This window comes from Tiliqua scincoides, chromosome 5 (genome assembly GCF_035046505.1).
Source record: "Tiliqua scincoides isolate rTilSci1 chromosome 5, rTilSci1.hap2, whole genome shotgun sequence".
Taxonomy (NCBI): domain Eukaryota; kingdom Metazoa; phylum Chordata; class Lepidosauria; order Squamata; family Scincidae; genus Tiliqua; species Tiliqua scincoides.
This window is the reverse complement of record NC_089825.1, coordinates 77,624,660-77,641,677: the sequence shown is the minus strand read 5'-3', so window position 1 is coordinate 77,641,677 and position 17,018 is coordinate 77,624,660. Positions and strand designations below refer to the sequence as shown.

Genomic DNA, 17,018 nt, shown 5'->3' with positions numbered 1-17,018 from the left:
CAGTCCTACCAAGAGGCAACATGAGATCCTATGGAGATGGATAAAGATTCCACTAAAACACATGCATATAAGATTATAATTTAACTGTCGTACTGTGACATTATTAAATGACAGCTATTTAACTGCAGCATGAAGGAACTTCACTTACAGCAGTGATTTTCAACCTTTTTCATCTCACAGCACACTGACAAGGCACTAAAATGGCAAGGCGCACCATCAGGTTTTTGACAATTGACAAGGCACACCATGCTGCCAGTGGGGGGCTCACATCCGTCATTGGCCCTACTAATAAATGACTTTCCCGCAAATTCCTGTGGCACACCTGTGGACCACTCACAGCAAACCAGTGCGCTGTGGCACAGTGGTTGAAAATGGTTGACTTACAGGCTTTAATAGACTTATCTTTGGATAAGTTATTGCAAGAGCTCTTGTGATTTAGTGGGATTTGAACATGAGAGGAAGAAGACGATAGGCACTTGGAGACGTTGCTAGTCTGTAAAGTATCGCCAGTTCCCCCAGAAGCAAGCAGCATCCACTTGTTGTACCTGAGGCTCCTCCAGCCGAGCTAAAAAAGCACAAGGCCTGGTTTCCTCCTTATTGGCCGCACTGCAACACTCCAAATGTTTTTACTCCCTTGGCCACACCTATACACAGCAGAACACTAGTCTGAGCCCTGCTGTGGCTGGTAAGTGTGTCCGGAGTGGTGGCAGCTGCCAATGATCTTGATTCGCTGGGGGAGATTCTAGCCATTAGTACCTGTTTAAGAAATAACAACTGATCATTATCAAATAATCCAGTAATGAAAAGATGGTTACTAAAAGGAGGAAAATAAAACTAGCCTCCTTGTGAAAACATCATTGCCGCCTCTTCTTTGCTCTGCACATGTTGAATTTCTGCCATCCTAGTAAGGGTGAAGATTTTTTAATTCCTGACTTTGGGATTAACTTGCAAGGAAAATGGTGTTTTTAATCATTTAAAATTATGTCCTTTTCACTATATTTAAAGTGGCATGGACCCATCTATTTGACATAAGACTGCTATTTTCTTTGGGATAAAGTAGGCCACAGTTCCCAAATTATACAGTTCCCAAATTAGGCACTGTGGCTCCCAGGGTAGTTTAAAGGCATCCTGGGGTATTTAAAGGAAAACACAGTGAGGGGTGCCATGGAAAAAAATGACAATTGGCCTAGGGGGTACTGTGTAAAGAAAACGTTTGAGAGCCACTGAGGTGGCTGATTATCAACATACATAGCCAGATGGGACAGGAGTTCAGGATACTGAAGATCTGTTAATAATCCACCACACACCTTGATTTTCCCCTGCTAATAGGGTAAGAGGCACTTTTTCAAGTGGGTGCTCCTCTTTTATTTAGCAGGGGGAGAGTAACTGGCCCACCTCACCCCAGCAGTGTCCGTTCGAGTGGCTGTCTGCTGGTGTTCTTTTTGCATCTTTTTAGATTGTGAGCCCTTTTGGGACAGGGAGCCATTAGTTATTTGATTTTTCTCTGTAAACCACTTTGTGAACTTTTAGTTGAAAAGCGGTATATAAATACTGTTAATAATAATAATAATAATTTTGTTTCATGCTGCTCCTGCTAATAAAGGCTCAGTTGATTGTGTCCGGTCATCACCGCAGCAACAGCAGTGGGTCCAGTCTAGACAGCAGTCCCTTTGGGAACTGGTCAGCCAATCTTCCGGCTTTCTCTGGCTCAAAGGAGGAACAGGTAAGGCAAGACATGAGGTGTCATGGACTGGAGGTGGATGGGAGTGTTTGTGGGAAGGAAACTGGAAGTGGGACTAACTCCTCTATCTCAAACTTACTGGAGCTGTGACCCACCTTTGCTTCTGGCATGAGCTGAAACAGGCCTCCAGACAGCTGAAACCGGAAGAGACTTCTGCCTCATTAGTGATGCTAGTGACCAAAAGTGATGCAAATTCACTTCCAGAGGCATTCTGAGGCCCGCAGAAGCCTCTGGAGGCCATCCCAAACCCAGTGCAATGGGGGAGTGGTTTCTGGAGGTGGGTCACAACCCAGAAGTGGCCTCCAGTTGCATCAGTTTGGCTCCAATTTGGAGCCAGATGGAGGCAAGGCAGAAGGGCCCCAACTCATGACCCACCTGGCCAAATGGGTCACGACCCACAGTTTGAGAAATGCTTTGCTGTCCAATCATGATAGGGAGCTTTATGAACCTCTGAATACTAGTTGTAGGGGAGCAAGTCTCGGAGAGAAATAAGCCTTTCTCTCTGACTTGTGGGCTTCGCAAAGGCAGCTAGTGGGCCACAGTTGGAAACAGGATGCTCAAGTAGGTGGGCCTTTGTCTGGATCCAGCCAGGCTTTTTTTCAAAGACATTTGCCTTAGCAAGAAACGTTCAATGGGAACATCGAATCTGATACTTTTTCTTGCAAGGTTCTTGACATCATTAAACCACAGCCTATCCTGTTTTTTTTTTTCCACCAGTTCAAGACCCTTGAAAAGGCTGGGATGCTCCAACGGGCAAAAACTGCTGATAAAGGGAAACGTCTTAGGTAAGAGTGACTTGCTTGTGAATTCTGGGATTTTCCACCACCATCACATTGCTGAATGATCCTGGATTTTTTTATGGAGGAGCTTTGACATCCTTTTAATTACATTTTTTAAATAAAAAGGAACAATTGCAAAACTGGAATAGATGCAAAGAGGTGAAGAACCAAGTGTTTGGATCCAGTGCAATAATTAAGCAAAGAATAAGGAGATTTTTTTTGGTGTATTTCCATATTTCATTGTTTCCCAGACATTTGTTATGGCAAGACAAACAGCAGTGCTGTAGCTGGGAAGCGAGGGGGTACCAGGTACCACGCCTTGAGGAGGTGCCAACCCACACACCCAACAGTGGATTCCAATGCAGAGCTGGAGCTGGCCCACCTGCTTTGTCTCCCTGCCCATGGTGTAGGGGGGTGCAGGAGAAGATACTGCAGTGGGGGGGATGCCTCTGCATTGCTTCAATACTTTCTTCTGCACTCCCCCCCCCCCTTGCAGGCACTTGGGGTGGTTGCGAACTGCTCTGAGCAGCCGACCTCTTTTTTCACAAAAAAGCAGTTGGCAGCTCAGAGGGGCTCACAACCATTCCAAGCTCCAAAACGTGAAAATAATTGGCAGTGACATCATCACATCCCCACAGTTCCTTCGGGGGGGGGGGGTGTGACATGGGCAGTCAAATCCCCACTCAGTCATGAAGCTTCCTGGATAACCTTGGGCCAGACACTAGCCTCATCTACCTCACAGGGTTGTTGTGAGGACAAAATGAGGGAAGGAACCTTGTACATCACCTTAGCTTCTTGAGGAAGGGTAGTATAAAATAATAAAATATTTTGTCACATACCAGTTGGAAATCACTACCCTGCTGGAACTTCCTTTCCAGATGAGGCCCTAATTCCACAGAGAGATGCTTAACCCCTCTAGGTCATGGTATCTTGATTTTGTAGTAATAAAAGGAAGGAATTGCATGTATGCCACAGAAAATTATTTGAAAATGGTGGTGAGAGTAAGGAAGCGGGACTGAGGGAGGAGCTGGGATTAGTAATGTTGGGCAGACAGCTGAGGGCAAACACCCCTTCTCACGGAGCTAGAATCCCTCTCCTTCCCTCTCTTTCACACCACCTACTGTATTCTTTTTTGTGCCTGAGATGTTCTGGTTCTTGTCTCCTCTTAGGAAGAATTGGAGTTCCTCATGGACAGTTCTGGAAGGTGGGGTCCTGATGTTTTTCAAGGACTCAAAGCACTCGGCTTCTGGCGGTGTGGTGCGTCATCAGCTTTTGCTTGCTGCCCTCGTTTCAGGGTCAACCTGTTGATATTTCATGGGGTACAGGAGATAGGGGGAAATAATCCAAATTTTCTCCCCCCCCCCCCATGGAATGCCTGTGCCATGTCTTTTCATTATAAAAGCTAGACTGCATAATCTTTTAAGGGTCTCTATGCCCAAGGGCAATGTCTTGGGTTAACATGAAAAAGATATTCTGTCTTCATTAATTTCAACTTTGGGTGTGTGTAGGATCTTTTGGAGTGTGAGACCCTTGTGCAGCATGGGTCGTGATTTATTTGATCAACCCAGGGAGGCCTGGCCAAGTGGGTGGGGAGGATGGTTAGTTTATCCCTAATGGAGTGTTGCCTAGTGTTTTGAAGGTCACAGTGATTTGCCCCTTCCTAAAGAAGCTATCCCTGGTCCCATCATTTTCCATAATTTCCAGTGTCAAACTCCCCCTTGGGGGTCTTTCTGGAACCACAGTTACTGCTGGATCAATAGGTGGCAGCCAAACCCCTGCAGATAAGGGGGCATGCCTGTACTTTAATTTGGGATAAAGTAGGCCTCAGTTCCCAAATTGTGCACAGCAGCACCCAGGATAATTTAAAGGCATCACTTCATTTCTGTTGGGCTGTTGCTCTGGCAGCTGCATTGGCTGCCAATTCATTTCTGGGCCCAATTCAAGGTGCTGGCATTACCAGGCCATATAGGGCTGTATACTTCTATATAGTTCGGCCCAGTTCCTTATGTCATCAGACAGGGTCCTGCTGAGAGTTCTGCCTCTGTCACAGATGAAAAGTGTGGCTGCAGTTGTGGCACTGCCCATCTGGAATTATCTTCTCAATTATTTAAGACTGACCCCTTCACTGGAAAATGTCCAGCAAGGCCTGAAGAGTTTTTGGTTTCAGTTGGCTTCTGAGGATGGGTAGGAAATTATGAAATTGCCACTTCTGCCTCAACTTACTGTTTCACTTGCTTTGTTTTAGTCCTTTTATTGGTCTGTCTGCCTTTATAATGTATTTTTTATCTGCTGTTGTGTTATTTTGTATGAATTTCGCTGGGACTGGGTTTTCATTTATGCAGTGTTTTAAAAATTGTTTTACATTATAAACTGCAATTCTAAACAAACTGGTAAGGTGGGATATAATTTTTTTTAAATAAGTAACTTTGGCTCTTAATTAAAAGAAAAAGCTAAAGCAATCAAGAAAATTGTGTACGTAACCAAGTCTTAATGTTAACTCGCACATGCTTAGGCAGAGAATTAGGGTATCTAGAATAGATTAAGAACACTTCCTGTGCAGGATATAATTTTGGTGGATAAATCAGGAAAGGATTCTTATTCTTACTGTAGTTGTAAGTAGTCACTTAATGTGGATTTGGGTGTCACTTCCACTTTTTCTCTTCCCTCTGCACTCAGAAACATCCCTCTGTGTTGAGTAGCCCAGAGCACACTGTGGATCTTCGTGGAGCAACCCTCTCGTGGGCCACTAAGGACAAATCAAGTAAAAAGCATGTCTTGGAGGTAAAGGAATGACCACTATTTATGGTGATGTGCTTCTGTATATATCATTTTGAATGATGCCAATGTTTGGAGAGAAAGAAGCTCTGTTACATAACAGAGCTCTGTTATTCACCATGCCATCTCTACTATGTGTTTCTGAGTTTAGAAAGTATCGCTCTTTTTGCAAACATCTATTCAGGAAGTTTATTTTCCAATGCCTTGGAGAAATGCAAGCATAATTTTGTACAACTGGCCCATCTATGAGGCCAATTAAGGCGGTTGCCTTAGGCAGCCAATTTGTAGAGGATGCCCATCACCACTGCTTCTCCTCCCACTCTCTGGAATGGAAAAGGAAGAGGATTGGAGAAGGAGGAAGAGCAAGTATAGTTTCAGATGCTCTAGCCCACAACTGTCTCCTCCCCAACACTGCCTCTTCCTTTTTCAAACCCAGGAGTGGAAGAACACAGGCTGGTGCATCACCAAATAAGGAAAGTCGGCATTTGGTGAGAACTTGGGCCAGCCTTGCCTGCTTTTACATAGTTCTTGGCAACAAATGTGCATCTTTTCATCCTACAAGGGAGATATGCATTAGGGGGCTAGAAACTTTGCTGCTCTTGGAAAGTGATGGAACTCATTAAAAAAAATGTAGATGGCTTTAAATCAATAAAGTTTGTTTGGGGCACAGTGTGTGTATTTGTATCTTGTGAACCTCAGAGTTAAAAGTTAGTATAAGTGTATATGACGTTCTTTTTTGCAATGGGGGACAGAAACCTGCATACATTTACCCCATCAAAACCTGTTCCAGAAACTGTCACCGGCACGTCTGGGCACACTGTGTAACCATCATTCTATACCTTCCTTAGTGTAGAATGGTTTTCAGGAGTGACCCTGTAGAAGCACTAAAGACACTAGCAAAAAGTGCAATGTTCAAAAAGGAACATAAAAGCCATACTGCAAACATTGTGTTACGGCATCAAATGCAGAAGGCCAGTCAGAGAATGCCTGTATTGGCAAAGAATGTTTCAACATTTGGACAGTCTATGAAAATTGGATCTTCTCAGTGTAAGTGTATATGATATGAAAAGAGAATTCCCTTGTTCCAGTTCTCATTTATCTGGCTTGCATCTGGGATTAAATAATAGACCCGAGAATAAGAACTACATTAGTGAACTACACTACAAACCAGTGTAGTTTGAAGTTCAACACCATTTGAAATCTGATGTACTGGAGCATTCTGCATGTAAAGTCAAAATTCTTGACAACGGCATTGAGAATGAAATTTGGGAGCGTTTTTTTCAGAGTCATGACAGGATCCTAGGGAACATCTTCTGTCCTGATCCCTCACCCAAATGGTTGCTCTGTTTTAGCTGAAGTCACAGGACGGCTCCGAGTACCTGATTCATCATGATTCAGAGACCATTATCAGGACGTGGCAGGAGGCAATTGCTGACAGCATCAGCAGACTGGTGAGTTGAACCATGTAGGAGGAGTTGGTCATATACTGCCAACCTGCTAATAATTTCAGAGGAGACCCAGTTGAGTACACTGGCCAGGGAAGATGTTGGTTCAGATTGAGGGCCCACACTCTTGAGAGGGCCCACCTGGCTGGGTCAACCCCTGAAACATTTGTACAGTGGCAGTGCCCACTGTGCCATCAGGGGGCAGGCAGAGGGTGCCATAAGGGCCCAGTTAGGTCTCTGGTCCAGGGTCTCCAGCAGACTGGCCCCAACATTGCCTCAACAACTGATTCCAAGCATACACAGTTTAAGGGCAAAGCATGGACTTTCTGGTGGAAGCACAGACCCTGGGGGAAAGACATGGCCAATATGCATCAGAGAAAAACAGCTTTGTGCCCCTTCTGGGATGTTTACATCTAGTGTGAGCCACGCTAGAATTCTGTGTATTCCAGGTGCCAAATGCTCAATAGAGCAAATTCTAAACATGGATTATGCAAACTAGGGTTGATTTTCTTACCTGTGCACAGCTTTGATTAGCTAACTTACACCATTTTGCATCTCCTCTTTGAGTTTTGCATGACAAGTGCTCAGTGTGTGGTATGCAAAGAGCATTACAAACATGTGCTTGTCACAAGAACTGTGAGGGAAGCAGGTTCCATTCACAGGCAGCCAATTCTTGAGGTGTATAGTTGTGACTCCTGTGACAAAGGTGACTTTGTATTTCTCTCCTCCTCAGCCTGCAGATTTCCCTGTGGAAGACAATGGGGAGAATTCAAGAGACCTGAAATCCAAGGAGCAACCTGGAAATAGAGAAAAAGAGGGGGAGAAGAAGAGTCCAGGTAGTACAGAGCCACTGTAAACATTTGCACTGAACCCTTGAGGTTGATTGGCTTTGATTCCTGCAGGGCTAATCAATCTGTTAGGCTGACTGACAACCCAATCCTATCCAACTTTCCAGCACCAGTGCAACCGTAAAGCAGCCCGGAGGTAAGGGAACAAATGTTCCCATACCTTGAGGAGGCCTCTGTGACTGCCTCCCCAACTCAGGAAGCAGTGCATACCCCGTTGGCACAGCAGCTCTGACACTGGAAAATTGGATAGGGTTGGACTGTGAGGCAGTTGTAGCAGGTTGATGGGGGGGGTACTTGCCTCCATCTGCCCACTTATCTCTGCTACTGCTTCTTCTACTCCCTGAATTGGAAAAGAGGGGGAAGGAGCAAAATGCATGGAGATAATGTGAAGGAGAGGTGTCTATTCTACACTTTCTCTTCTGCTATCTCGCCTTCTTCCTTTTCCAATCCAGGAAGCAGGGGGAACAGAGGCTGGTGTGTCTCCAGTTATGTGGGGGTAGAAGTTGCCATGCTGTCTCAGGTGCCAAGAGGTCTTGGTCCAACCCTGAATTCCTGTACTGATGTAGCATAACTGTAGCACCCAATGTTTTATGTGTTTGGAGATCTCTTGACCCTTGGTTCTAGAACAAACTAAGGCTGTCTTGCATGTCTTCTAGTCTAGTGGTTCCTAAACATTATAGTGCTGCACCCCAGCTCGTCCTCCACAGTGGGGCACAACGCAATGCTCACTGTCACAGCACAAAGCATTATTGAGAGCCTCCAGAGGCCGCTTCCTGGTTGCTCCAGGCCGGTGACCAGGTGTTGGCCTCTGTGGGCCCCAGATTACCTTGCAGAAGCAAACCAGAAGTCACTGATGGAAACCAGTTCTGGTCACTTCCACAAGGCATTCTGGGGGCCGTAAAGGCCAATAGAGTGAGTCACAGGCCCGGTGCAACCCAGAAGCAGAGGCTCCCAGTAATGCAGGGCTTTTCAAACTGGGATGTCACGACGCCCCAGCCTGTGGGCCCTGGCCTCTGCCCCCTTAAGGAGTGGGGGCAGCCTGGAGGCAGGGAGGAGGCAGCGACGCGATCCCCAGGTTTGTGCTGCTCAGAGGGCTACAGGGGCTTAGGGGCACTTACCCAAGACTCCTGCAGCCTCTCCAGGGTGCGGGGAGCCCAGTGCAACCTTTGGCAGGGCTCCCTGCAGCAGTGAAAGCAGAGCAATCGCGCCCTGCCTCCGCTAAAGCATTTCACTGCTTTTCACTTTCACTGCTGCGGGAGCCCTGCCAAAGGTAGCACCAGGCTACCCTAACTCCGGGGAGGCTGCAGGAGTCTTGGATAAGCCCCTGCAGCCCCCTGAGCAGCACAATCCTGGGGATCACATCGCTGCCTCCCCCTGCCCCTGCAAGCACTTACAGTGGCTGAAACTCTCCCTGAGAGTTTGAAAACCACTGCAGCAATGCTTTGTGGCATGACAGCGAGCATCATGTCATGACCCACTGCACATCAGGTCATGTGCAGTTTGAGAATGTTGTTTTAGCCTATTTGTGCAGGTGAATTTTGTATAGGACAGAAAGGAAAAGCGAGAAGTTTTAAAACTGAGCATACATTCTCACCAATAGAAATTATATGTTCCCCCCCAAAGACTTGAGAGAAGTCAAATGCACTTTTGTATCATGTATGAGAAGACGCAGCTTAGAAGGGTAGTTTTACCATTTTTTTTCCTCTCTCCCTCTGATACCAAGTTCGATCTTCAGTAGAATGTTACAACACTACTCTCTCCTTTCATGTGTACCCCTCCCCTAAGACGTCAAACTTTTTCATTCTGCAGCCTCCTGGCATTCGTCCAGCTCCCTCAACTTGGACAGCGATACCAGCAAAGTCCGCAACAAGCTCCGGAAGTTTCTGCAGAGGCGGCCAACACTTCAGTCCCTTCGTGAGCGAGGCTACATCAAAGGTATCTTTCTGGGAGATAAGAGTCTAAGCTCTTTAAAAATCCTTCTGGGAGTGTCTTTGATGGCTTAGTTGATTCCTTGGAGATCTTCACCTTTATTGTACGTTTAGCTGTATAGTTGCATTTTAAACAAGATGCGTAAATGTATGTATAGATTTGCCCTTTACTACCAGCGGTTTATTGGCATGGCATTAACTTGGTATGCTACAGTAGTGTTTCTGGCCGGGTTTTATGTGGCTTTTTGTTGTTTTTTGTCTAGATCAGGTATTTGGATGCCCTTTACAAGTTCTATGTGATCGTGAGAAGAGCACCGTACCTCAGTTTGTTCAGCAGTGCATCTCCACCGTGGAGAACAGAGGTACAGAACTGAACTGAAATTCTCTGCCCAAGCACACCACATTTTGAATTCAGTTATTTGTATATACAGTATTGTGCAAATTAAACTACCTTTTTATTTTGCATAATTTTGCTCCTTTCGCAGTGGACAATAAATTATGTGAAATAAATCAATGTCTGTGTAAGTGTGCTTTAATTTGCAGGATTTAATTAGACTCAGAACTTTGTTTCCCAGATAATAGACAGTGAATAAATTGCTGTCATTTCTACTCCACAGGCTTGGATATTGATGGACTTTACCGGATAAGTGGGAATCTAGCTACAATACAGAAACTGCGCTACAAGGTGGACCATGGTAAGAGACTGCAGAGTTGTACCACGATGGGTCAAACTAGACATTACGTGAAACGTGTTGCGTGCCTCTGTACTTTTTGTTTTTTGAAATAGCGTGGTGGGCTGTGACACAGACAGAAGGGTGGCAAGCGATTGGGGGACCTTAGCACTCTGCCTCTGCATTGGTTTCAATTTCAAATATGCCCTTCCTGGCATTATTTTAATTAGGGAAATAAATATTTTCGCTTTAAAAAAAAATTAGTGTATGCAAAGGGCACAATCTGGATTGAAACGGTAGCAATGGCAGAGTGCTAAAGCTGCTCTGCCCTATTTCACAGCCCACCCATGATGTGCTACTTTGACAAAACAAAAAGGAAAACATCAGAGCACATTATGCATTTCCTTTCATGTCTAGTTTGGCCTGAAACTATGGTTTCTCCTAAGTTGCAACATGCCCTTTGCAAGTGGAAGTTAACAGATGCAGGGTGCAATTCAGACCCGCACTTGGACCGTAAAGCATTTTTGAACCACTTGTAAAGGAGTTAGACCAGCACACGAACATGCGCTGACCTCCCCATTCCACTTCAAGCCCCAGAGGACGGGTGAGTTGCATTGGCCGGGTTTGGCTGATGCAGGTGTCTGCATGGGGGCGTGTGGAGAGCAGGGAGGAGGCGGAAGGGAAGTGTTTCGGGGTGGAGGAGGACGGCCATTTCTGGGGGGCGGGGAACGGGAGGCGGGTCCAGGATCCCGCAGCTATGCCGGATTCTAACCCCATTCCTGGGTGCCCAGGGCAGTCCCAGTTTGCTCAGATTTACGCTACTTCTTGAGGTGGCACAGATCCGAGTAGCCCCACGGGGCTGCTGTGTCTTTACCCATGGTAAGGGGAAGTAATTTCCCTTGCCCCAGGCCTGAGGTATTCAATCTGTTCGTCCCTAAAGAGGTGTGGCTATTCTCCAGGGGCGTCGCCAGGCATCTGGGGGGAGAGGCTGCTCTGCTCCACGTACTGCCTTGCTGCTTTTCTGCAGCTGTGAACGAGGTGGGTGGGGCAGTGTGAGGCTGGGAGGGCGTTGGAAACATGGTGGGAGAGAAGGCTGGCTGGGCAGGCAGAGGTGCCGCATCTCATCATTGAGCTCTCTCCATGTGCAACCTTGCCCCAAGGACTACATTTCCCAGTGTGCCCCTCATCCTGGGATTGGTCAAGGCTGCTTGGGAAGAAAGGAAAGAACCAGCCTGTTCCTAGTGGGGGGGGGGTGTCCAAATGCTCCAGCCTGATTCATCCCGCCGTCTTGCCTGGGGAAAACAGGGGTGGCATCTGCATGTTGGGTGTGTGTGTGTGAGCAACCCCCATCTACTTTGGGGTGAGTTGTAATCTTGCCGGGTGTGGCTGCAATCCTTTCCACACTTTCCTGGGAGTAACTCAAATGGGGCTTACTTCTGAGTAGACCTACATAGGCTTGGGGTCCGTGTCAGCTTAATGAAGGATACTCACCTTTCTCTTTTTCCTCCCTCTTCAAAAAAGAAAAAAAGCCACTCTTGATGGCTTTGTCTCCAAAAATTGATTAGAAATAAAAAATTCCCCTTTCTTTTCAGCTATCCCTTTTCCTTCCTGCCTCCCTTTTTGGGGGGGGGTACTCTGTTGGCTGCTATTGTAAGACAAAAGGCACAATCCTAGCTAGGTCTACTCAGAAGTAAGTCCTATTGTGTTCAATGGGACTTACTCCCAGGAAAGTGGGGTTAGGATTCCAGCCAAACAGTCTCTAGGTCTCAGTTTGCAATTAGCAGATACACACAAAACAAAGGCTTCCCCTCCTGCAAATTCATCACTTCCCCCCCTTTCCAAAACCCTCCAGGTGTGCCGCTAATAAACTCAGGTTTACTCAGAAGTAAGCCCTATTTTGTTCAATGGGGCTTACTCTCAGGTAAGTGTGGTTAGGATTGCAGCCTCAGAGTGTGGGCAGCTGTTTTTTTGTTTCTAGTGTATAACTATAACACCTTCATCCCCATTTTGGGGGTAACTGAGGTAAGGTGTTATAATGGGGAGCCGTGGCCAATGGCTACAAGGATCAGGGGAGGTGTGAGCCAGAAACGTTCGAGAACCACTGCCCCAAGCTGATCCACTTTCAGCCCCAATCCTGCCTTGGATGCAGCACAGGCCTGCTGGCCTGCCTGCTCTGGGGAAGGTTAGGATTGGGCTGCCCGTCTCTGTTGACTCCCAATTTAAGGAATCTTATAGCTAGATAAGGTCACTATCTCTCGCAAACCCGTGCCAGTTAGTGTGGACTGTAGATTGTACCAAGCTACAGAAGAATGAAACAGAGTGCAACTTTAGAAATTGAGTAAGATGGTACAGAGAAAAGCCAAACATTCTGGTGTAAAAGTTGCAAAGTGGTCTTTGTTGTCATGGCATTCACTGCCACAAGACATGGTGAAATTGAAGCTAGTGACTGTACTTAAAATTGATGTAGGATGAGTCTATCAGCGTTGTTTAGCCATGATAACTCAGTGGAAATTCCATGCTGAGATGCAGGGTACTCACTGAGATGAGTGCCAAATGCTGGGAACAAATAACAGGGGATAGTGATTGCTACCATGCCCACTTAGGGCCTTCTGGCCGGCTGTTGTAGGAAATGGAGTACTGGAACAGATAAACCTTTTGTCTGACCCAGCAAAGCAATTCTCATATTCTTCTGACTTGGACTGGTGAAATCATGGATAGCCCAGACTTGATAGTCAGTTTGCCAAATCCAGGACCTTACAGCTACTTCCTGAAAACTTCTAAATCCAACAGCATTAACATATGAGAAAACTATACATTCTTATTTTGAACTGTTGCAAAGAGATTGGAGTTGGAGAAAATAGTCAAGCAGATTTTTCTCATTTAATTTCAATTCTTAGAGCCCAGAGAGGTTAAACAGCATCTTGGGGAGGGGCTCTTACCCAAGATCACTTGGGTAAGCTACACATGCAGGCATTTTTCAGCTCCCCAGCCTCTGAAGTGGAAACTGTTAGTGAGTTTTTTCTCTTGGTTGTACTCATTGGCATACATAGAGGCCCCAGCACCTTGGGCAGTGATGTCGTGATGTCACATTGTGAAGTCATCTCTGCATTCTCCTGGGGGTGCTGGTGGCAGCTGCTTTACAGTTTGGCTACTGCCTTGCATTCCTTCTCCTTCCCCTCCACAGGGGGGTGGCAGATGTATTATGAAGTTGCCAGCATCACTTCCTCTCTGGGAACTTGAAAGTGATGTCACACAGAGGAGGAGGCACTGGTGGCTGCAGCAGCTTTGCTGCCAACCCCTGTCCTTTCTCCTGTTGAGGCTCTCTCTTGAAGGAGCACTCCTTGAAAGTGGGTGCCACTGAGCAGAATGAATGGAGGAAGCCACCGAAACACAGCATGGGCACCCAGTGCAAATGTCCATACCTGCCACAGTCTAGATATGCCACTGATGGCATTATACAGTGCCACATTTTTTGACTACCAACATTAGAAAAGGGAGCTTCTGGGATTGAACAGTACATATTCATTCTGCTCTGACTGGCTAACTTAATGTGATTATACCAGTGGCTAATTCAGTGGAGCTTTCATGCATTCCTCTTCTTATGTCCAGGTTATCCTAGAATGGTGCTGAAGCTGCATATAGTTGAGTGTTTTATGTTCCTCTGTGATATGAGTAAATGAAAGCCACATTTTCTTTTTTAAGTTGTTTGAGGAGCAGCCATTATTTTGTCTGTGGTCTGTTCCAACGACTGGGAAGTCAAATGATTGGGGAGTCCAGTGAAGCTGCTCCCACCATAATAGTGTTGGTGGCTTTTCAGTGGCTGACAATGTTAGTTGGAGTTGTTTTGCCTGATGCCCTGTTTTGTCATACTTTTCGCAGACGAGCGCTTGGATCTTGACGATGGCCGCTGGGACGACGTTCATGTCATCACTGGGGCGCTGAAGCTGTTCTTTCGCGAGTTGCCAGAACCACTCTTTCCTTTCAGCCATTTTCACAAGTTCATCGCTGCCATTAGTAAGAGGCACTCCTTGGGCGGGGGGGAGGGTAGGCTTAACAGGAAGGCTTGAAGGTTGACTAGATAGCTTTGGCTGAATGGAGAGCAGTGGCAAGCAACCTGTACCACTTAAAGGGATATCTGTACAAGTGGTGTTGGGGAGTTCAGTGTCTGGCAGAGCTGCATGTATGTAGTTGCTTCTAAAAGAGAAAGATACTCTGCGCCGGCAGAACAGTTCAAACATTGTTGTCCCTTCTTATATAGGACCTGCTTTAATCAGGGCTTGAGGAAGGGCACAGTGGAATCCTGGGACATAGCTGGGATCCAATTGCCTCTAAGACACAATGGCCTGTACCACCAAGTATCCATCATTCTGGCCAACACAATCTGAACAACTTTGTGGTTATCTGAATATGTTGATGTTTCTTTATTAATTTTAGTGTGAGGATTTTTAAAAATGCCACTATTTTTGGCATGGCACCAATAGTTGTGCTACTCCAAAATCTATGCAGCTGTTTATTATGACGTGCATTGCAATGCATTTGGCAATAGGATTAATAAAAATACAAAATTTAAGATAACTAAAACCATTTTGATGATACAAAAAACGATGATTACCATTGGAATAATCACCTCTGAATTGTATAAGAAACATTAAAAATTCAACAAACAACGTTTGTGTTTCACGGTGTTACAGGTGCCTTTCCAGGATTTGCTGGAAACTAGAGGAGGCAGCATGTCTAAGGCACCAACTTGATGTAAAAGTAAATGCATGTGACTGCTGTGTGCCTGGTTCCTTTGCTGGACAGCAAAACATCTAAGTAGGGAAGCACGCAGCATGGCAGTGAATGTTTCCCCACCTTCACTCCACATGCTTGGTTGATGCTAAAGGGATAGGGCGATGGGCGATGGAGAAACGCATAACATCTTGTCACATGTATGAGCTGTTGCAGTTGCAATATTTGTGGGTCAGGGTGCTGCTCAGTGGTAGAGCACATCATGTCATCTCCAGATCCTGCCTGAAATTCCTCGAGAGCAGCTTCCATTCAGTCTAGAGGCAGTACTGGGCAGTAGTCTGTCAGCCAGCCTCATATGTTGGGGATGAGAGGCAGGGGGATTAGACACACAACTGCTGTTTTTTTGTTATCAAGCTTGCTTTTACTGAAACATCCATTTGGAGTCTGAGATGAAGACCGACCTGCATTCTAAAAAAACCATGATGTGCACATGTGCAGCAACTTGGACAACCTGGTCTCACCTGTGCATGTATTTACTCACTGAAATCTAAAAAGAGAAAATAGATACAGAGCAATTGTGTATTTTCCCCCAGCCCTTGCTTTATTTGTTTTGTGCAAAGATTGCGGTATCTTTCTTGTACCTGCTTAGGGGCACACACTGAAAATGCAGGGGAAATGCAGGGTGGCAGCACTGGCTCCTTGAAATACATGTGAACATGTCAATGAGTGATCTTCTCATCTCTTTGGGATTGCAGAAATTCCGGAGCCTGCAAAGCGAGCCCTCCGCTTACGGGAGCTGGTGAATTCTCTACCTCCTGCTAACCACAATACCATGAGGGTCCTTTTCCAGCATCTCTGCAGGTGAGCAGCTATCTCTTCCCAGCTCCTCAGGTTGGCCTGGGTTGTGGAGTTCTAATTCCACAGCATACATCCCCTCGCAGCATACATCCCCTCATGACCCAAGACCTTGTTGGAGGCTCTTTCTTTATTCCCTGTGCAACTGTGCTCAACATTTGTCATGGTGTTTCCCTGGCTTTTGCCTCCCCTCTCCATTCCTGCCATCAGCATACAGGCTACAGGCTCCTGCCTGTAAACAGACTCTCCCCTTCCCCAGCCAAGTTAACTTTCTACTTCTCCACAGCCCCTGCACTGATTTTTAACAATCTGTGGCTGAATGAATCCTAGAGCTAAACTAGGTGTTACCTTGAGCTTAAAGTATGCATCTGTATACTTGTAGTGTTTTTTTTCTTTGTAAAATAGCATGCAGTGAAGAACCCAGTTGGTATTGGGGCGAAAAGCAGTGGGGAGGGCTTAACCGTTCATCACCATTACAGTTCTGATCCAGGTATCCCACTAACTGGTACAGCTGCTATTTGACCCAAAAGGAGAGCTCCTATTGATGCCAACAGAGCTTCACCCTCTGATCAAATAGCCTTGGACCAAAAAGTTAAAGCTCAGTCCAGTCCCAGTCCTAATGTGGTCCCAGTCCAGATCTGGCCACCCAGCATGTACTTCTCTGCAAAGAAAAAACAAGCAAACTGCAGAACAGACTGTGCGTAACAATGTTTAGTTTAACACTTATTTATTTCACTATCAGAATGCTCAGTAGCTGATATGGTATCAAAAGATCTCAAGTAGTGGGTAGGTGGGAAGAAGGAGGGAGGCATTTGCAGATGAGTAATAAGCAGCTTTTCACCTGTATGGGAGCAGGACTGGCCCAAGACCTTCTGGCACCTATGGTTGCATGGCAAATGCTGCCCCCGACCTAATGACATGCCAGCCAATGCTCTTCCCATTCCCTGGATTGTAAAAGAAAGAGGGGGGGGGGCAGAATGGAAGAGGAAGTGTAAAGGATAGATGTCTACCCCACCACTCTCCTCTGCACTTCCATTCCGTCCCCCTCTTCCTTTTATAATCCAGGGATGAGGAGAAGAAGCAATGTGTGTGGACACATGGAAGTGGATGCTCCCTACCAATCTGCTACCTGAGGCGACTGCTTCTGTTTGCCTCATGGATGAGCCAACTCTGTGTGGAAGTATCTCTCTCACATAACCTGTGAAATGAGTTCATAGTGAGACATAACCAAGTGGAGGATTTGAA

General features: G+C 46.1%; 1 protein-coding gene across 2 annotated transcripts in view; it reads left to right on the top strand.

Moving 5' to 3' along the window:
* ARHGAP27 (Rho GTPase activating protein 27) overlaps positions 1–17,018 on the top strand; it is a 54,975-nt gene that overhangs the window by 35,670 nt on the left and 2,287 nt on the right. For both annotated transcript variants that reach the window (XM_066627219.1, XM_066627220.1), the window contains 11 exons: positions 1,604–1,723; positions 2,459–2,526; positions 3,690–3,777; positions 5,197–5,301; positions 6,648–6,746; positions 7,474–7,576; positions 9,398–9,523; positions 9,780–9,878; positions 10,134–10,211; positions 14,067–14,201; positions 15,674–15,779. In XM_066627219.1, coding sequence (XP_066483316.1) covers positions 1,604–1,723; positions 2,459–2,526; positions 3,690–3,777; positions 5,197–5,301; positions 6,648–6,746; positions 7,474–7,576; positions 9,398–9,523; positions 9,780–9,878; positions 10,134–10,211; positions 14,067–14,201; positions 15,674–15,779 — 1,127 coding nt within the window. The remainder of the gene's footprint in view (positions 1–1,603; positions 1,724–2,458; positions 2,527–3,689; positions 3,778–5,196; positions 5,302–6,647; positions 6,747–7,473; positions 7,577–9,397; positions 9,524–9,779; positions 9,879–10,133; positions 10,212–14,066; positions 14,202–15,673; positions 15,780–17,018) is intronic.